General features: G+C 44.0%; 1 protein-coding gene across 2 annotated transcripts in view; it reads left to right on the top strand.

The window, feature by feature from the left end:
* The window catches only part of bys (Bystin), a 152,677-nt gene that overhangs the window by 114,432 nt on the left and 16,970 nt on the right, over window positions 1–21,275 (top strand). For both annotated transcript variants that reach the window (XM_080278382.1, XM_080278384.1), the window contains exon 8: window positions 17,664–17,872. In XM_080278382.1, the coding sequence (XP_080134508.1) occupies window positions 17,664–17,872 (209 nt within the window). The remainder of the gene's footprint in view (window positions 1–17,663; window positions 17,873–21,275) is intronic.

Here is a 21,275-nt window from a genome sequence, read left to right as displayed (position 1 = left end):
CTCCACCTTCTCCTTGGTCTACCGTACCTTGCCTCCTCCCTCCTTCATATTCGCTCAGATATACCTTTTTCATCACTCTATTGTTATCGTTTTTCTCCACATGACCATACCATCTTGGTACACCCTTTTTCATTCGGGTGTCCACGGACTTCCTCACTCCACATCTTTCAGGAATCACATTACTGTATTTTGTATCCTATCCACTTTCTGTACTCTACGTACATTTGTCAGCAGTCCCATCTCCACTACTCTCACTCTTCATCCATCCATCCATCATCCAATCCTACATTGCCCCATGAGGAGCGTAGGAGCCCGGGGCTTGGCAGTTAGGCCCAGCATTTAGGATGAGAGTGACCAGCCTCACTCATCCCTGAGTGGCATTACATGAGCAATCAACCCCAACCACCCCTTGGATATAAACCTTCACCGGCTCAATCCGATTGGAGCTCAATAATTACCCACTAAGCCACCATGCGCCAAAATTTGGTTATATGGGTACCACCCAGCGTAGGAAATGGTTTCCTGGTGTACAGGAAACCATTTGGCTTGTCACTCAGTGTAGAGTCACCCACAGGCAGAAGGAAGAGGAAAAAATGACTTTTAATTTTCATGCCACACTATAGTCTCACATCCATATGTTAAAGTTGGCACTAACACTCCTTCATGTAAGCTTCATGCAGCTGCAACACTGAAGCCTTTGTTTCTTATCAAGGCCCTAATTGCACCAGCTTCTTTTCTTCCTTGTGTCACTCTACTTTCCACTTCTTTTGCACGTTTTCCTTTCTTTTCTGTCACTGTATATTTAAACTCTCTCACCAATTCCAGTCTCTCTCCATTCTCTGTAACATTATACTGGGAACCACCTTCTCTCTCAATAATTATTCACTTTACTCTTTTCTACATTTACTCTCAAGGCATGACACTCACAGACATCAGCAAAACTCTGCATTAGTCTACCAAGTTCTTGTCTGGTATTTGCAAGTAGTATTGCATCATCAGCATACAACAAATTTGAGGTACTTCATCCATCACCATTCATTACCAATGCCATCCCCCACCTCCCTCTGTATTGTGAGTGCATTCAAGTACTTGGGTAGTGTGATGAGTAAGGATGGAACTTTGGGGGATGAAGTACGTGAAAGGGTACAGCAGGGAAGAAAGGTTGTTGGTACACTGAAAGCAGTGATGAGAAATAGGGAGGTGAGTATGGAAGTTAAGAAGTCACTGCATGATGGTATTGTGATCCCTACCCAGACGTATGGAAGCGAGGCGTGGACCTTGCAAGAGGGGAACAAGTCAAGAGTGAGAGCAGTGGAAATGAGTTACTTGAGAGGAGCATGTGGAGTGACGTGGAGGGACAGGTTGACGAATGAAGAAGTGAAGGAACGTTGTGGGGTAGATGTGGATGTGGTTGAAAAGATTAGGAGAAATACACTGAGGTGGTTTGGACATGTGGAGAGAATGGAGAATGAAAGACTGACTAAGAGGGTGTAAGTAGGTGAGGTGGAGGGAGGGAGAGGGAGGGGTAGACCGAGGATGAGGTGGAGGGATGGAGTTGAGAGGTATATGAGGGAGGGGGGGGTGAGTTGGGGGGAGGGGAGTCAAATGGTGGGTGACAGAGTGACTTGGAGGCGTTTTGTCTGCGGCCACCCTTTGCGGAATTAGGGCATCGGGCTATAGATAGATAGATAGATAGATTTACTTCTCTCATCACCCCATCAATATGTACCGGTATAGTGAACAACCTGGGGGACATCACACAACCTTGTTGCACGCCCACACTGATTGTAAACCATTCACTTTGATGCCCATTTACCCTTACACATGCTTCACTACCATCATAAAAACTCATGACAGCACCTAGCAACTTACCATATACACCGTACATGCGCACATTTTTCCACAATCCTTCTCATTCTACTTTTTCGTATGCTTTTTCCTGATCAATGAAAGCTGTAAACACCTTATAGTCCTTCTCACAAGCCTTCTGCATTATCTGTCTCACTGCAAACATTTGATCCACACATCCTCTGCCACTCCTAAAGCCACCCTGTGCATCACTCACTAGGACTTCTGATATCTCTCCTACTTTCTCTATAATTATTCTTCCATATACCTTCCATACCGCACTCAATAAACTTATGCCACGATAATTCTTGCACTCATTTCGCTCACCTTTATTTTTCTGCAGGGGTTTAATCATGGTCTTTTTCCACTCTGCTGGCACAGTTTCACTCATCCATGCCTTCTTACATATCTCCAACAAGCACTTCATTCCGCCTTGACCACTACACTTAATCATCTCTGCATACACCACATCAACCGCAGCTGCTTTCCCATTTTTCAGCTGTTTCACAGCGTTCTTCATCTGTGTGAGTGTCACGTTTCCTATCACTGCATTCCTTCTCTGGACACCCTCAAAATCGATCATATTTACAGCGGCACTGCTCTCTCTCTATCCATTCATCAGGCTTTCAAAATATTCTTTCCATCTGGCCCTAACTTCATCTCCATGGGTTAATAATCTACCACTTACATTCTTCACACTTTCACATTACTTTTCACCGCCACGTTTACATTTCTGCACCCCTTTCCAGAATAACTTTGTATTTTCAGAGTAATTTGCATTCATTTCTCTTCCTAGATTATCATTTACTTCCTTCTTTTTCCTCTTCACTAGTCTCTTTACATGCTTCATGCTCTCAATATATTCAGTTCTTATTTCAATTGAACCCCTGTCCTACCACTCTAGCCACTTCTTCCTCTTTTCCTCCACTGCTCTCTTAACCTTTTCATCCCACCATGCCATACCTTTCTTCTTTTTTGTTACTCTAGCCACACCATACACCGCTTTAGCATTCCTAACTAAGCAATCCCTGTATGCATTTCACAAGCTGTCCAGATCCATTTCACTCCAGTTCACAGATTGTAACTCCTCCCCTACTTTGGTCCTGTAATCATCTTCCATTTCTTTGATCCTCAGCTTCTCAATTTTCAATTTTTCTTCCTAATTGCTCCTCTCTCTCCTGGTCCACTTCACTCCTCTTAGCTTGATTTTGCATCTGGTAGGCCCCCACAGCATCCTTTCACGGTCTTCGTATCAGCAGCCATTCCCAGCATCAACCTCTTTACGAGCACATAATCAGTCAGGCTTCTCTCAACGTGATGTCCGTTCCCTCTGTCGTCATCATCATCATGATCATCATCCGGACCTCCTTTCCTGCCCTAGGGCAGGGTGAGGAGTAGCAACGTCCAGACAGCCCAAATTTGCCCAGTCCATTGGACCATGCCTCTATTCACCCACCACCATGTATAATTATCAGCATCTTTGTGTTTGAAATACGAGTTACAGATGCACAACCTCATTTCCTGACATATATCATTCAGCTACTTCCCATTATCATTTTCTTCTGGCACTCCATTACAACCCATTATGTCATCCTCAGATCCAGTGCTTACTCTTCCATTCATATTGTCCTTTACGACCACTTTATAGCCCCTGGGCATTTCGCCCACTGCTTCATCCAGCTCATCCCAAAATCTTTCTTTCTCTCTCGCACTCCTGTCATCACACAGTGCATACACTACAATCACAGCCACTTTCACCTTCTCAGACTTGAACTTGACATACATGCATCTTGAGCTGACACATATGCAATCTATCATTCCATTCTGTCTCACATCATTCATGAAAAAAGCAACTCCTTCCTTGTATCTTCCTTGCACATTCATGCCTGGCCTCACGCATTTGACACCCTCCCACTCCGCCACTTCACACCCTTTCATCTTTGTTTTACACAGTGCCATCATGGCATATCTTGCACTCCTGAACACATTCACCACTTTCTTCCTGCTGCTTTCTTCGTTCACACCTCTCATATTCCACATGGCCATGCGAATCTGCCCATTTGTTTGGGGTCCTGGGTAGGTATTGGGCCCTCTGAGGCTCTCCAAAACATTTGCTATGATTAAATGATTTTAGATAGGGGAATCTGGGGAACATTTAACTTGGCCAAAAATCCCAGTTATATGGTTACCATCCAGCATAGGTCTGCATTTAGTGACAAGCCAAATGGTTTCCTGTACCCAGGAAACCATTTACTACTCTGGGTGCTAACCATATAACCAGGGTTTCTGGCAGGGTTAACCCTATCAGGTTTCTGGGCTGGGCAGATTCTGTTGGTGCTAGAGTCAGCCACTCACGCTGACCCACATCTTCGTGGCCTGATATTTTTCTTTGATCGCTCAGTGTAAACACATTTTTCATGATAGAATGTTGGTTTTGGTGACATTGTAAAGCTGAATAGTTGTAGTTTACCGAAGTATGTTCAAATAAGGAGAACAAAGAAAATAAAATGCCAAAATGACGAGTTGAAGTTAGACAAAAGGAAAAAATTTTATACTTTGCCATAGAAAAATATTCGGCAAAAACTAACTAATAAAGATATGTAAATCTGGTTTAAACCATGCAAAACTACAATAAATTGCCTTTACAATGATTTATAGATTATTGTAATTTTTGCATTCTGCTGTGCAGTAAAGCGAAAGGAAAGAGATGCACAATTTTATTTTAGTCTCGGCCACATATTCACTTCATAATCTTTTTCTTTGATCAGTCAGTGTAAATACACTTTTTATGATAGGATGCTGGTTGTGGTGTTATTTTGAAGCTGAATAGTTGCACTTTATTGTAGTATGTTCAAAAAGGGGGAAAAAATAAAATAAAAAGTCAAAGTGACGAGTTGAAGTTAGGCAAAAAATAAAAAATTTATACCTTGCTGTAGAAAAATATTGGGGGTAGGGGGGTTTTCAAGGATACTCCCCCAGTATCCCTGCTTGTCGTACGAGGCGACTAAAAGGGTTGGCGGAGGGTTAGTGCCCCTCCCCGGAAAACAGCTAACTAAAAAGATGAACAAGAAGCCTCGGACGAGGACTGACCAAAAAATGATGACCAAGGACCGGACAATGGACATGGTACGGATCGCAACATGGAGGCTAGCAGGTGCGAATGATGAGGTGAAAGAGAGATTGTCCATGTGCTTGAGGGTGCGAAAGTGGATGTATGTGGAGTAACTTAAACTAAATGGAGAGGAGAGAGTGTGAGAGAATGGGAGTATGGATGGGGTATATGTGCAGGAGTAGGTGAGAATGAGAGGGCAAAAGGAGGAGTGTGTATTGTTGTGAGTGAAAGATGGAAGAAGAACATAAGAGAGTATGGATAAGTTGGGTCAAGGATTGTGTGAGTAAGATTAAAAGTTGGAATACAAATGTGGGCGATTGTGTGCGTGTGTGCGCCAGAGCAAGATCGTGTGCTGGACAAATGTGGAAGTGTGCACGGAAAAGTTTGGAAGGAATGAGAGTGTTTTTGATCAGTGATATGAATGGTAAAGTCGGGAATGTGAAGGTGGATGGAATAGTTGATGAGTGGGCTGTGCCTGCTGAGATAGATGAGAATGGCAGTGCGTTAGTGGACATTTGTGCTGGGAGGGGGTTGGTGTTAGCCAATACCCTCTTCAGACACAAAATAATCTACAGGTATACATGGCGAGTGATGAGAAGGGTGGGTGGTGAACTGAACGAAAGGAAGGCAATGACTGATTATGTGTGTGTGGATAAAAGGATGCAAAGATGTGTAATGGATGCAAGAGCTTATAGAGGTTGAGAGAGTGGACTTTCTGACCACTACTTGGTGGTGGGCAGAATCAACATCCAAGTAAGATGGAGAAAAAGAAGGAAAGGACGGGAGGAAGGAGTAGTTGCAAGGAGAGTGGAAAGGTTACAAGAGGATGAGAAAAAGGAAGAATATAAGAAAGAAGTGGAGGAACAATTGGATAAATATGAACTGGAGCAGATGGGGGACGTGGAAGGTATGTGCAGGATATTCACAGAAGAAATATGTGCAGCATGTGATGTGGTGTGTGGGGTGAAGAGAAGACGGAGGGGGCTACAAAGAACAGCGTGGTGGAATGAAGAAGTGAGACAGGCTGTGGCACAAAAGAAGAAAGCATACAGTGAATGGATGAGAAATAGGGGCGTGGAAGAAGTTGAGAGGCGGAAGAGAGAGTTATATGTAGAAAGGAAGAGAGAGGTGAAGAGATTAGTAATAGAGAGTAAGAAGAGAGTGGATGAGGGATTTGGAAGGAATTTGTGTGTAAAGTGTAGGGACTGTAAGAAAATGTTCTGGAGAGAGGTGAAGAGAGTAAGACAGGGTGGCAGTAAAGTTAGCAGGGGAGTGAAAGATAAAAATGGTAGATTACTAGTGGAGAAGGGAGAAAAAGTGAGCAGATGGAGAGAATACTTTAAGAAATTGTTGAACATAGTGGATGGAAGTAGTGCAAATATAAGTGGCTGGGGAATGGCTGGGAGAATGAGTGAGGTGAGAAGACAGGAAGAAATCAGTAGGATAGAAGTTGTGGAAGCAATGAAGAAAGTCAAATTGGGGAAAGCCCCAGGAATTGATGGAGTGTGTGGTGAAATGCAGAAGCATGGGGGAGAGATAGTAGTAGAATGGATGTGGAAGATGTGCAGATTGGCCTGGGAGGAAGGTAGAGTCCCATAGGATTGGAAGTCAGGTATAATTATTCCCTTGTACAAAGGAAATGGGGAAAAAGAAGTGTGTGGTAATCATAGGGGCATTTGTCTTCTTAGTTTAATAGGAAGAGTGTATGGTAGGATACTTATTGAGAGAGTTAGAGAAAGAACAGAGGAATTAGTTGGAGAAGAATAGGGAGGCTTTAGGAAGGGAAGAGGTTGTGTAGATCAGATATTCATTCTTAGATCTTTAGTGGAAAAGTTTCTAGAGAAGGGAAAGAAGTTGTATGCGGCTTTCATGGATTTGGAGAAAGCATAAGACAGGGTGGATAGACAAGGATTGTGGAAAGTATTAACCCTTTAACCGCGGGTGTCATCTCAGAATGACATTGCAAAAACTGGACCAAACCGCGGGTGTCATTCTCGAATGTTTGTGAATACTGTATTTTGAATACCCCGCGTTTTTTCCGTGCACCAATTGTTTCAAGGGAGAGTAGCTATTAAGTTCTTTCACTCCAGCCGACCCCCACCTCCCTCCTCCCACCCCCTGGGCCCCCACCTCCCACCCCCCGGGCCCCCCACTCCACCCCTGACCAACACACATCAGTATCTGTCCAGCTGTGTGAGTGACAACACCGCTGATGTGGCAGTGAAGTGCGGGCAATTACAGTGCCTTTTACCTGCCTCAGTGAACACAGAGTGAGTGTTTATCGTATGTGCAGTGTTCATATATGTTTATAGTATTATTATCAGAATGAGGTTGGCATTTGGTAATGGTGTGTGAGCGAAAAATAGTGATTACAACACCGCTGATGTGGCAGTGAAGTGCGGGCAATTACAGTGCCTTTTACCTGCCTCAGTGAACACAGGGTGGGTGTTTATCGTATGTGCAGTGTTCATGTATGTTTATAGTATTATTATCAGAATGAAGTTGGCATTTGGTAATGGTGTGTGAACGAAAAATAGTGATTACAACACCGCTGATGTGGCAGTGAAGTGCGGGCAATTACAGTGCCTTTTACCTGCCTCAGTGAACACAGAGTGGGTGTTTATCGTATGTGCAGTGTTCATATATGTTTATAGTATTATTATCAGAATGAGGTTGGCATTTGGTAATGGTGTGTGAGCGAAGGTAATGGTGTGTGAGCGAAAAATAGTGATTTTAGATCACTCACTTCTAACGGCACTGCCCATCCAGTGATAGTCAATGAAATCATGAAACCTACATCATTGCAAAGCCGAAGGTTAGTACTTTCTAATGGTACCTCATTTTTTTCTCTAGATTTATTCTGTGCAGAGTTATAAAGGTTTAAAGTTTGTTTACATTTTGGCTGAAACCCCCGCGGGAGAGGCCAGTCGGGGCAAAACAATGCCCGCGGTTAAAGGGTTAAGAATATATGGAGTAGATGGGAAGTTGTTGAATGCTGTGAAGAGTATGTACGATGGTGCTAAAGCTGCAGTGCGTGTGGATGGTGAACTGAGTGAATTTTTCTCTTTGAAGGTTAGGTTGAAACAAGGATGTGTCATGTCTCCATGGTTGTTCAATCTGTACATGGATGGGGTAATAAAAGCGGTACAAGGTAGGGTAGTGGATGTTGGAGTGGCCCTGGTGAGAGAGGGTAGTGTTTGGAAACTCCCTGTACTGTTGTTTGCAGATGATACTGTGCTGTTGAGTGAAGACGAAGGGGAGCTGCAAGGCTTGGTGGATGAGTTTGGGAGAGTGTGTAAGAAACGGAATCTAAAGGTGAATGTAGGGAAGAGTAAAGTGATGGTCTTTGAGAGAAGTGAAGTTGGTGAATGTACAGTGAGGTTGGATGGTGAGGAAATGGAAAATGTGAGTATGTTTAAGTACTTGGGTAGTGTGATGAGTAAGGATGGAAGTTTGGAGGGTGAAGTGCTTTAAACGGTACAACAAGGAAGATTGGTTGCTGGTTCCTTGAAAGCAGTGATAAGACACAGGGAAGTGGGCATGGAAGTGAAAAAGTTACCATATGACAGTATTGTGATACCAATCTAACGTATAGAAGTGAAGCTTGGACGTTGTTGGAAGGGCATAAGTCAAGAGTTAGAGCAGTGGAAATGAGTTATTTAAGAGGAGCCTGTGGAGTCACATGGAGAGACAGGCTGACAAATGAGGATGTGAAGGAACATTTGTGGTGTGGATGTGGATGTGATAGGAAGCGTTAGGAGGAACACACTGAGGTGGTTTGGCCATGTGGAGAGGATGGAAGGTGAGAGACTGACGAGGAGAGTGTATGTGAGTGAGGTGGAGGGAGGGAGAGGGAGGGTTAGGCCGAGGATGAGAGGAAGGGATGGAGTGGAAAGGTACAGTAATCACTATAATATCCGGATGCTCAATATCCGAACATCCCCACTAACCGGACACAATCGTCCCGGGATCCACTATTCCCAAAATGGTCCGAAAACCGCAAAAAAAAAAAAAAAAAAAATTTCCCCGCCTGTAATTTGAACTTGCCGCACGCGGCACGGGAGAGCATTGTTGTGGCGCGTCATTCCTCTGATGTCCGATAGAGCGCCGCTGCATCCTCCCCACTTTCTGCCTGTCTCTCGCCGCGAGTGCACACCCGTTGTTATGGCTGCCCTCGTGATCGCTTTTGTGGTGGTGCCTTACCTGCTGCAGGCACTCCTGCTGCTCTCGGGCCTCCTCTTAGTATGTGTGATGATGGCCCCGCCACCTGAGAAAAGGAAGAGAGTGGTGTTGAGTCTGGAGAAGAAACGGGAGATAATGGAGAAAGTAGATGCGGGGTGGTCTTCTTCCCGCATCCTCCGCGAGTTCAACCTGGTCCGATCTACTTTGAAGAGAGAAACCTGTACTGTACACAGGAAAAATCATCTGATAAATTACCAATATGCTGGGAATCAAACCAGGGACTCTCAGGTGAGAGCCAGGCAGCATACCACTACACCACGACCAGGTAAAAGTTAACTCACGTTGTCACAATCTTGTAACCAATGTCCCTCCCCCCCCACTGTGGGCATCAAGAGGATGAGTTAACCCCCTGGCACTCGGGCAAGTAGATGCTTTTAATCTATCCCGAGCACTTACGGCAAGTCAGAATGAAGAGAGAAACCTGTACTGTACACAGGAAAAATCATCTGATAAATTACCAATATGCTGGGAATCGAACCAGGGACTCTCAGGTGAGAGCCAGGCAGCATACCACTACACCACGACCAGGTAAAAGTTATCTCACGTTAGACAAGGTTAGAATGCGCTGATGTGTCCAGTCAGCGACATCATATGTAAACACACTGTCTTGGGTGTCTTACGCCAGACATATTTATAATAATCTATCTTTAAATATACAGTATTTTTAACGAAAAATATGGGGCTCCTAGAACCTAACTTATTATTTTACATGAAAATATTTGTCACCTTTTAGGATGGAGACCACTCAGAGCACGTCTGTTACTATGAGAGACTCGGGCTGAACTGAGCAGTGTGGCGAGAAGACATTGTTTGGTGGGAATTCCCTGACTGGAACCTGAATTTAGGCCACTATGTGTAGCGCGCCGCATAAAATGAGTTAATTTCGCATAATCTGATAATCACTGTATTGAATGAATATTTTGCAGCTCGCATAAATGGAGAAATGCATAAACTGAACATGCATAAATGGGGTCCCTACTGTACAATATATATATATATATATATATATATATATGTATTTATATGAGGAAGAGGAGAGGATACTTGACTTTGGGGAGGCAGTGAACGTGACTGTGTTGCAACACACATTTTAGGAAAAGAGAGAGTAGGTTGATTACATACAAGTCAGGGGGAAATAGCAGCCAGATAGACTATTTCATGGTCAAGAGGGTTGACAGGAGTTATAGGGAGCGAAGAGTTTGTGCTGCAACACAAGTTATTGATATGTGACATGGTGCTTAATGAGTGGCTGATGAAAAAGAGGAACTATGCACCTAGGAGGAAAATATCGAAGTTGAAAAACTAAGCAGTAAGGGATGCCTTCTATGGTGAGATTAAGAATGGTGGCTGAACAGGTGGACATTGATAGAAGTGTTAATGAATGGTACAGAGCACTCAAGAACAGCCTCTTGAGAGTTATTTGATTCAGTGTGTGGATGGACAAGGTGTACCCAAAGACAAAAAGTGCAGTGCACCTTCACACAATGCGAGTTTATGGACGGAAGAAACCCTCACATTGTACGGTTTCGCATTGTGTGAAACAAAGGACTTATGGGAAAAATGGTATTTGGTGGACAGCCCACCCAGGGCTTGGTCTTTGGGTCCCCTTCCAGCCCACTCTACCCTGCTAATACTTTGTCTAGTTGGACCAACAAGTAAAACAAGAAATAGAACACCATGTACCTTTATTTAAGAGACTTCTGGGCTTCTTAAGAAGAGAGGAGGGTGGGTATCCGAGGTTTGGGGAGTCTACGCTTGCCCCACGGGGCAGGGCACCCCGTTGTCACTCTCGCTGTCACTGGTGAGGTTTCCTGGAGGTGCCATAAAGCCTTCAAAGTCATCAGCTGAGACCAAGATGAACAGGTGGGTACCTATGATTCTAAAACAGACCACAGGATGTGAGGTACAACATGTATTCTCGCGGCAATATGGGGAAGAAGTGTCTGTTTGCCCAGGAAAGTCAGTAGATGGCATGCAGATAGCTGCCCAGCTACCTGCCATTTTGAATCTGGCTCGTTGCCAGCCACATGCCTTCTTGTGATTGACTCGCATTGTCCAGTCCGACACTCGTAGTAATGGTGGGAAGTCCATTTTTGCCTTGGAATCATTCAGCTGATTCGCATGTTGGGAAGTTCGATTCATAGATTTCGCATTCGATAAAAATAAGCATTTTCTGAGTTGACATCGCATTGTAGGTGATTTGCATTGTGTGAGTTCGCATTGTGTGGGGGTGCACTATAACTTGGTGGCGGGATGAAGGTGTAGAAGCTGCAGTTAAGGAGAAAAGAAAGATTTTTCAGGAGTGATCAAAAGGTGGTAGCAGAGAGGAATACTTGGCTGCCAAGTGCAGGGCTAGAAGAGAGGTTTACTGGGCAAAATGTGAATCTGAGACTTGCACATGATAACTTAAGTAGTGGGGAAAGGAGGAAGTGATATTTAAGGTGGCAAATCAGATGAAGAGGGAGCAGTGTGTGAAGAATGATGAAGGATAGGTGGTGGTGAACAGTGGGGATATTAAAGATGCCTGGAGAGAGCATTGCAACCAGTTGTTGAATGAGGAGTTTGACTGGAACAAGGAAGGTTTGGAGCTAGGAGATCCAGTGTTTGGCCTTTGGCCTTTGATTGACACTGCTGGTGTCAGCAGGGTAACAGGCAGGATGCAGATGGGGAAGGCAGTGGGTGTGTCTGGGTTGACTGGTGAAATGTTGAAAGCCTCAGAAGATATGAGAGTGGGGTCAGTCACTGATTTGATAAATACGATTATATATGAGTGTGTTGTCCCGTTCCCCCTGTGGCTGGGGGGACACAATCTGGCCGCACTATGGGGTGGTACTACTACTCTGCGGCCAGGTTGTGTTAGGAAGAATACTGCCACCGTATTCCCTGCATGTCGTAAAAGGCGACTAAAAGGGGCGGGGTGAGGGGACTAGGGACCCCCTCCTCTGTTTTTTTAGTTCCTAAAAGAGACAGGCCAGAGAAAGGGATGGGGGATGGAGTTATCCCCGTACCCTGAAGATTGGGTCTATGAATGTGCGTGGATGTAGTACGATTGAGGCTAAAAGGGAGGGGACAGGGAGAATGTTTGTGAGAAGAAAGTTGGATGCGTTAGCTTTGAGTGAAACGAAGATGAAAGGGAAGGGTGAGTCTATGTTCGGAAGTGTGAATGGAAGATTGTCAGGTGTTGATAGAGGAAGGGCAAGAGAAGGTGTGGCCTTGTTAGTGAGTCCGGAAGTACAGCAGTGTGTGATTGAATGGAAGGAGGTGTCATCGAGACTGATGTGGGTGAAAGTGAAATTTGAACGTGAGTTGTGGGTGTTTGTGAGTGCATATGGGCCTGATAGTGAAAGGGATGAAGAAGAGAGGGAGTCTTTCTGGAATGATGGTGATGAATGTCTGCAGAGTTTTGGAGCGAATGTGAATGTGGTAATGATGGGAGATCTGAATGGTATAGTGGGAAATGTAGCAGTTGAAGGTGTTGTTGGTATGCATGGTGTGCCTGGAAGAAATGAAAATGGGGAACGAATGATAGCGATGTGTGTTGAGCGAGAGATGGTGATTGGAAATACGCTGTTTGAGAAGAAAGATATTTATAAGTATACATGGGTGAGACAGGAGGGTGGAAGGGTTGTTGATAGAGCTTTGATGGACTATGTGGTTGTGTCTAGGAATGTAATAGGAAGATTGTTGGATGTGAGAGTTCTGAGAGGGGAGGGTGGAGGTATGTCTGACCACTACCTGGTGGAGGGAAAGTTAAGAGTAGGTAGGAGATGGGTGAGAGCTAGGAGGATTAGGTGTGGCAGGGAGGTTTTGAAAGTGAGTGAGTTGGATAAAAGAGAGAAAAAGATAGAGTATCAGGAGAAATTGAAAGATGAGTGGAACGCAGTGAAAGATCAGGAATATGGCAGTACGGAGGAGGAATGGCAGTTGTTTAAGAGTGCTGTGGTGGGGCATGCAGAAGAGGTGTGTGGTGTGAGACGGGTGGGTGGTGGTGTAAGAAGAGGAAGTGAATGGTGGTGTGAGAAAGTAAGTATGGCTGTGGCTGAGAAGAGACGTGCATATGAAGTGTGGCTGCAGAGGAAGGATGAGATGTCATATGAAAGGTATAAGGAAAAGAGGAATAGGGCGAGAAGAGCTGTGCGTGATGCTAAAGTGGCAGCAGATGAGAGGTGGGGTAGGCGGCTGACAGAGAATTTTCAACAGAATAAGAAAATGTTTTGGAAGGAGGGGAAAAGGGTGCGAAGGGGAGAGTCTGGGAAGGAAGAGCAAGTAAAAGCAGAGGATGGAAGGATGTTAGTTGCGATGGATGCAGTAAGGAAGAGATGGGCAGAGTATTTTGGAAGATTGTTAAATGTAGAGGAGGAAAGGGTGGCTGAGATTGTGGCAGATGAAAGGGTGCAAAGAATAAATGTGTTGGGAGAGTTGAATGATTCTTTGATCATGAAGGAGGAAGTGGAGAAGGCAGTAAAGGAGATGAAAACAGGGAAAGCTGCAGGGTGCTGTGGAATGCCTGAAGGGTGGTGGAGTGACTATTGTAGATTGGTTAGTAAGATTGTTGAATGTGTGCTTTGTGAAAGGTATGGTACCAGTTGACTGGGCAAGTGCTTGTGTGGTCCCGTTGTATAAAGGCAAGGGTGATAAGTATGAATGTACTAGCTTTAGGGGCATAAGTCTGTTGAGTGTTGTAGGTATGGTTTATGGTAGAGTGTAAATTATGAGAGTTAGAGAGGGTACAGAGGGAGTGATTGGTGATGAGCAGTGTGGCTTTAGGAGAGGGAGGGGATTCATAGATCAGGTGTTTGCTGTGAGACAAGTGTGTGAGAGGTATTTAGCGAAAGGCAAGGATGTGTTTTGGGCATTCATGGATTTAGAGAAAAGCGTATGATAGAATTGATAGGGAGGCTTTGTGGACTGTTTTAAGATTGTATGGACTTGATGGTAGGTTACTAAAAGGGGTGAAAAGTTTTTGTGTAAATAGTAGAGCGTGTGTAAGAGTGGGAAATGCTGTGAGTGATTGGTTTCCCGTGAGAGTGGGGCTGCGACAAGGATGTGTAATGTCGCCTTGGTTTTTTAATATTTACATGGATGGTGTTGTAAGGGAGGTGAATGCAAGAGTTTTAGGTGGAGGTCTGAGTCTGGTGAATGTTGATGGTGGAGAGTGGAATCTGAAGCAGCTGCTGTTTGCAGATGATACTGCACTGGTGGCTGATTCAGAGGAGAGATTGAGACAGTTGGTAGAGGAGTTTGGAAAGGTGTGTGAAAGGAGGAAATTGAAATTAAATGAGAATTAGAGTAAAGTGATGAAATGTATGAGGTTTGTAGATGGTAGGGGGATGAATATAGTTTTGAATGGCAAGTTGCTTGAGGAGGTAGAGTGTTTTAAATATCTAGGGTCACATGTTGCTGTGGATGGAAGAATAGATGCAGAGGTGAAGTTTAGAATATGTGAAGTAGGAAAGGTGCTGGGAGGAATGAAAAAAGTGTTTAGATGTCGTTCGCCTAGAATGGATGTAAAGAGAAGGCTGTATGAGGGTGTTGTGGTACCGACTGTGTTATATGGGGCTGAAACATGGAATATGGGTGTAGCAGAGAGGAAAAGTTTGAATGTAATGGAGATGAGGTGTCTGAGGAGTATGTGTGGAGTGACGTGTATGGATCGAGTGCGAAATGATGAAGTGCGAAGGAGAACTGGAGTTGTTCGGGAGATGGCTGGTAGAGTTGAGCAGAGGGTGTTGCGATTGTTTGTGCATATGGAGAGAATGGATAATGAGCGATTGGTGAAAAAGATAACTAGATCTGATGTGAGAGGTGTAAGGCTGAGAGGAAGACCACGAATAGGATGGATGGACAGTGTGAAGAGAGCGCTGGATGCGAGAGGGATGTCTGTTGAGCAAGGAAGAGTGGCTGTGCGTGACAGAAATAAATGGAGAGAAATTGTAAATGAATAAGTGATGACGCAGCCCTGAGGGGATATTCTCCTGTATTTGGTCTGATCAGCTAGTCAGGTCAGGTGTGGGTAAGGGGATGGGTCTGTTATGATGTGGCAGGGGTAAACCAGCTCTGCTGTCGGGCCCTGCTGCGGATGTCACTGATTGCATTGTGCAGTTGACCCTTGTGCGGTGTGGTGCGGTGAGGATCTGTCCGTTCTCCCCTTTGGGGCTAAGATGCGATTGACTGCGTTTGAATGGATGAGTAAATGGGGAGTGTGTCGTCCTGTCTCGGCTACCTCCCTTTCCTTGGGGGAAGCAGCCTAGGTATATAGATAGATAGATAGTGTTGTCCCATATGATTGGCTGAAGAGTGTAATTGTAGATGTGTGCAAGTGGAAGTGTGATGGCCTGGAAAGAGGAGATTTTAGGTGGGGGCACTCACCATCCACTCACTTGATGTAGTGCTGCTTTGGGTGTCTGGCCTGGCCACTCTTCCTTCCTTCCTCTTCTGTTTCTTTCCTTCATTCTTTCCTCTTCCTTCTGAAAGCGGGTGACCTTACACTCCCTCTTCTTTCTTTTTTTCCTTCATTCTTTCCTCTTCCTTCTGAAAGCGGGTGACCTTACACTCCCTCTTCTTTCTTTTTTTCCTTCATTCTTTCCTCTTCCTTCTGCCTCTGGGTGGCTCTACTCTGAGTGACAGGTCACATGGTATCCTGTACACCAGGAAACCATTTACTACGCTGGGTGGTAACCATATAACCAAATTATGGCACTTGGTGGTTTAGTGAGTAATTAAGGTGCTCCAGTCGGATTGAGCTGGTGCAGATTTATATCCAAGGTGTGGTTGGGGTTTATTGCTCATGTGTTGCCACTCAGAGATGAGTGAGGCTGGTCACTCTCATCTTAAATGTCAGGACCAACTTTCCTAGCCTCAGGCTCTTACACTCCTCATAGGGCATCATAGGATTGGATGATGGATGGATGGGTGGATCAAGCTTTTGGACCAGATAATGAAGGTAATGGAGAGAGTTCTAGAGGGTATGATTAGAGAAAGAGTGTATAATGATGAGATGCAGTTTGGGTTTATGCTAGGCAAAGGGACCACTGATGTCATATTCATTGTTCGATAGCTTGAGGAAAAATATGTACAAAAGAAAACGGATGTCTGCTTTGTTTTAATTGATTTGGAGAAGGCTTTTGACAAAGTCCCTTGAGAGGTGGTGAAGTGGGGAATGAGAATGCTTGGGATCGAGGTGTGGCTGGATAGGTTGGTTATGGCCATGGATGTGGGTCCTCACACCCAGGTAAGGGTGAATGGAGTTTTGAGTGAGGAGTTTTCCGTGAATGTTGGTGTGCACCAGGGGTTAATCTTTAGCCCCTTGTTGTTTATTATGGTACTTGAAGCCTTCTCACATGACTTCAGGAATTGACTTCCCTGGGAGATGTTGTGTGCTGAAGATTTGGTGTTGATTTCAGAGAATGAAAGGGATATGGAGGAAAGATGTAGGAAGTGGAGAGGTGGTATGAGGCAGGGTCACAATGGCTTAAGAGTAAGTGCTGATAAAACAAAAGTGATGGTATGTAAGGCTGAGGGCAGTACTGGCAAAGATGAGGGGAGTGTGCATGTGCGATTTGCCACAAGGGCATGGGAAGTAATTCCTTTTTGTGCACTGTTTGTGATATGTGGGTGAATAAGAGATGTAGTGGTATTAGAGGTAGACCGTGAGATAATGTTGATTTCATGTGTGCGGCATGTCGGGGAGATCTTGTGGAGATTGCCATGCATAAAATTATTGAACTTGCTTGTGAATCTCTAGAGTGAGTGGATGATTTTTGTTATTTGGGAAACATGTTATGTACTGGAAGTGGGGCAGGAGCTAGCTCTGTGGCTAGAGTTAGGAATGGTTGGAAGAAGTTCAGGGAGCTGTTGCCTCTCCTGACATTGAGAGGGCTTTTCCTCCGTGCCAATGGATCTTCGTATGTAGCATGTGCTTCGAGTGTAATGCTGTATGGTAGTGAGACCTGGACAGTAAAGGATGAGAATGTTTGCTAAACATACAGAAATGGCAGTGATTAGGAGGATGTGCTTTGTGTCCCTGAGTCGAGGGCTGGAGGCGTTAGTTTTACGATGGAGGAGTTTAAAAGTAGGATGGGATTGGAGTGTATTGGTGTTGTGATGAGGAGGGGTAGATTGAGATGGTTTGGGCATGTGAAGAGGATGGGAGATGATAATTGGGTACAGAAAGTGAGAAGTATGAATGTTGGGGGTAGGGTTGTGAGAGGCAGACTGAAAAAGATTTGGGATGAGGTCACAGTGTGTAACTTCAGGGATGAGGGACTGAATAGGGAGGCTGCCAGCAATCGAGCAGCATGGAGAGCTGCCATTAGGTGACCAAGGGTAATGCATGCAAGCATGTTGGAACCTTTTAAACCGAAATGAAATAAATGAAATGTTGATGATTATAATGATGATAAGGATAACAGAATTGCAGCAGTGATGATGCTAATATATATGTTTCTTCTCTTTCTTCTAGTCTGGTAATTGCACCTTACGTGAGGCAATCATTGTGGGTTCGGTGGTTGCCAAGAGTCACATCCCCATCCTACACTCAGCAGCTGCCATCCTTAAGCTGGCCGAAATGGACTATACAGGACCGAATTCTATTTTCCTTCGGATATTCTTTGACAAGAAATATGCGCTGCCGTACAGAGTTGTTGATGCCTGTGTCTATCACTTCCTCAAGTAAGCTGTTCTCTCTCCACTTTAGCCTTTTCAATATGATTATGTATTTCTTGATTAATTTGTAACATCTCTGGATGGTTTTATTCACCATAGGGTAGACTTTTCAAACTGGAGGGGTTAAACATAGCCCTCATTAAGGCCCTGTCTTCTAGGGGGCCTTCCTAAACTGAGTTGTTGTTGTTGTTTTTGTTAACCCTGGTCTGTTTAGCTGAGCAGACTTGTCGACCACAGATAAGCATATGCCCTTATGGGTCGGTTGTACAGGTAGTAGTAGTAGTGGTAGTAGTTGTTCCCTAGGCAGTCTGGCCGAACAGCCCTGAGTCCCTTAGGAAGGCCACGGCCGAGACCGGGCTTTCCCACAGAGCTCTCAAAGAGTGTATTTTGTGTTGGTGGCGTAGGTGATTGTGTGCAATGCAGTCTTCCATAATGTGCTTAATAGTATGGGGTGCTGTGTTGCATCCTGGACAGGCATCAGCGACGGAGTCATCCATCCTCTTGTGGTAGCTTAAGAGGGCTGGATGGTGCTCACATCATCCTGGCCAGGTGGACCCTGTCCTCACGAGGGAGATAGGATCCAGAAGGGTGGATGTCAGGAGGCCGTGCATTCAGCTGTGTGTTGTCTTTAAGTGACTGAATGGAGCGGCGAGTTATCTGAGTGTGGATATGCTTCTGGAAGCTGGTCTGAGGGGGGAGAGATGACAATATTTTTGTATGGTATTGTGTGCTGGTTGTTGTTTTGATGTTCCTTGGTGTGGGTGGATGTGCTACCATGTAATATAGTGGATGTTGTGGGTTTGTGGAGGCTGCAGCAAGAAACTGGGTGCCTCTCATGTCTAGGTGATCCTTGACTTTGAGGACTTCGGTTTTCTTGATGTAGGTGGTCTGTGGGTGTAGTAGCTGTGCAGCCTGTGATATTGATGTATTGTATGTTATACCAAGGATTTTGTGTGTGGTAGGGGAGTGTTGTTTATGGTGAGGTGTGGGATGTGACTATGTTCTGCTGTCCAGTTTGTGAGAAGGATCACTGTAGATTTGGCTGGGGCTATTTTGAGCCTGTTTGTGGTGAACCATTCATGTAGTGTGTTCAGGTAAGGTTGAATGATGTGTGCAGCTGTGTTTGCATTTTGGTGCATACATGTAAGTGTTATATCATCTACATAGGAAGCTATGTGTATCTATGGTGTGTGGGGTGTGGGTATGTCGTGCATGTATAGGTTAAAGAGTGTAGGGGACAAAACAGATCCTTGGGGGACGCGTTTGTGAAGTTTCTGATGTTAGAAGACTGACCGGCAAATGTTATGTGTGCACATCTGCCTGCTAAGTAGTTTGCCAGCCATCTTTTTGTGTTATTGTGCATGTTTTTGTTGAGTATTTTGTTTGTGAGGTTGTGGCAGGGGATGGCATCAAAAGCTTTGCTAATGTCTAGTGTGATTAGGAGTGTTCTGTGTGGTGGCCTAGCTGAATTCATGCCATCGAAAACTCTCTGTGTAAGGTCTGTAAGAAGGGTGTTTGTGGAGTGTAGTGGCCTAGAGCCATGTACAGGTGCAGCACAGTACACACACCATGCAGGGGTCCACAGCGTCATCACATGTAGGCATCTTGTCAGTGCCTCCTGAAATGAGTAAAATCATCTGGTAGCAGTTAATATTTCATTCAGCTTAGGACAGACTTTTTGCATAGTAGGGGTTAAATATAGTCTTCATTAAGGTGTTCTTTACCAGGGAGCTTTCCTCCATCCATCCATCAATCATCCATTCCAACATTACCCCATGAGGAGCATAGGATCCTGGGGCTAGGCAAGCAAGTCCTGACATTTAAGATGAGAGTGACCAGCCTCACTCATCCCGGAGTGGCATTATGTGAGCAATAAACCCCAACCACCTCCTGGATATAAACCTTCACCGGCTCAGTCTGATTGGAGTGCTGTAATTACCCACTAAAACCACCAGGTGCCAAAATTTGGTTATATGGTTACTGCCCAGTGTAGTAAATGGTTTCCTGGTGTACAGGAAACCATTTGGCTTGTCACTCGGTGTTGAGTCACCCACAGGCAGAAGGAAGAGAAAAGAATGAAGGAAAGAAGGACAGAAGAGGGAGTGTAAAGTCACCCGTAGGCAGAAGGACGAGGAAAGAATGAAGAAAAGAAAGACAGAAGAGGATGGAAGGAAAGAAGGATGGAGGAGAGGAGAGGGCAGACACCCGAGAGCAACACTGCATTGAGTGAGTGGATGGTGAGCGCTCCCACCTACCAGTCCTAATCTGATTAAAATCATCTAGTAGCAGTAAATATGAACTACTAAAAGACATTATTGGACTAAAAGGATTTGCAGCGCCTAAATTTGTCATGCTTTCATCATAAATCCTGAGCTGTAACAAGAATTTATCACTAGTAATTTGGTGCTAGTCATAAACATGTAATATGGAAAGGGTGTAGAGCTATACTATTGTCTTATATTGCCATTGAGCTGTGGGAAGTAAGTTACAAAAGGATGAAATTCTCCACATACTTAAGAAAGACAAACTATAACATCCATTACTAGCTTTTTTATTTCCTCAATTATGGTGGCCACTTCAATATGGTGACAATTTATAGTCATTCAAGTATCAGCACACCTTTTTATTTATTTTATTTATTTATTTTTTTCTAAGTAAGAAGAACCCCTGATAATTGAAAAATTTAAGGAAGGCTACATCTAAGTTGTCCAGTTCTAAAAGTCTCTCAGTCAGAATAAAATTATCTAGCAATAACAAGGGTAAAGTAAAAACAAAGACATCATTGGTCAGAACAACTCATTAGTACATGGTATTTTATTTCAGCTAATGCCAGACAGCTTTGTTGAGCTGAGAGTGAGTTACAGGAACCTGAGAGTGTTAATGCAATCCCCAGGAACCCACTCCTGGTTGGGACAGCTGTGATCCAGTTAATCCCAGATGATTTTATTTTTCATTTAGTGCCAAGATGTCCACCAGCTTTTATCACATGGCTGCTTGGCATGACATCATAAACATGGCTGCTGAGCAAGGAGACATTGCACTCCATGGGTTGTAGCACATGAAATCTCACAGAACATCGCAGAAATGCTTATAGATGGTGGGAAGGTAATATTTTAGGAGTCTTCAGTGAATTCATGAATGGCCAAGTGAGAGACTTACTCTAAAATTGGGTTTCCATTCTACTATAAATTATCATATTCATATATATATATATATATATATATATATATATATATATATATATATATATATATATATGTATATATATATATATATATATATATATATATATATATATATATATATATATATATATATATATATATATATATATATATATATATATATATATATATATATATATATATATATATATATATATATATATATATATATATATATATATATA

This window comes from Coenobita brevimanus, chromosome 73 (genome assembly GCF_032717465.1).
Source record: "Coenobita brevimanus isolate Jiangsu-jjx chromosome 73, ASM3271746v2, whole genome shotgun sequence".
NCBI lineage: Eukaryota > Metazoa > Arthropoda > Malacostraca > Decapoda > Coenobitidae > Coenobita > Coenobita brevimanus.
This window is presented reverse-complemented; position numbering and strand designations above follow the sequence as displayed.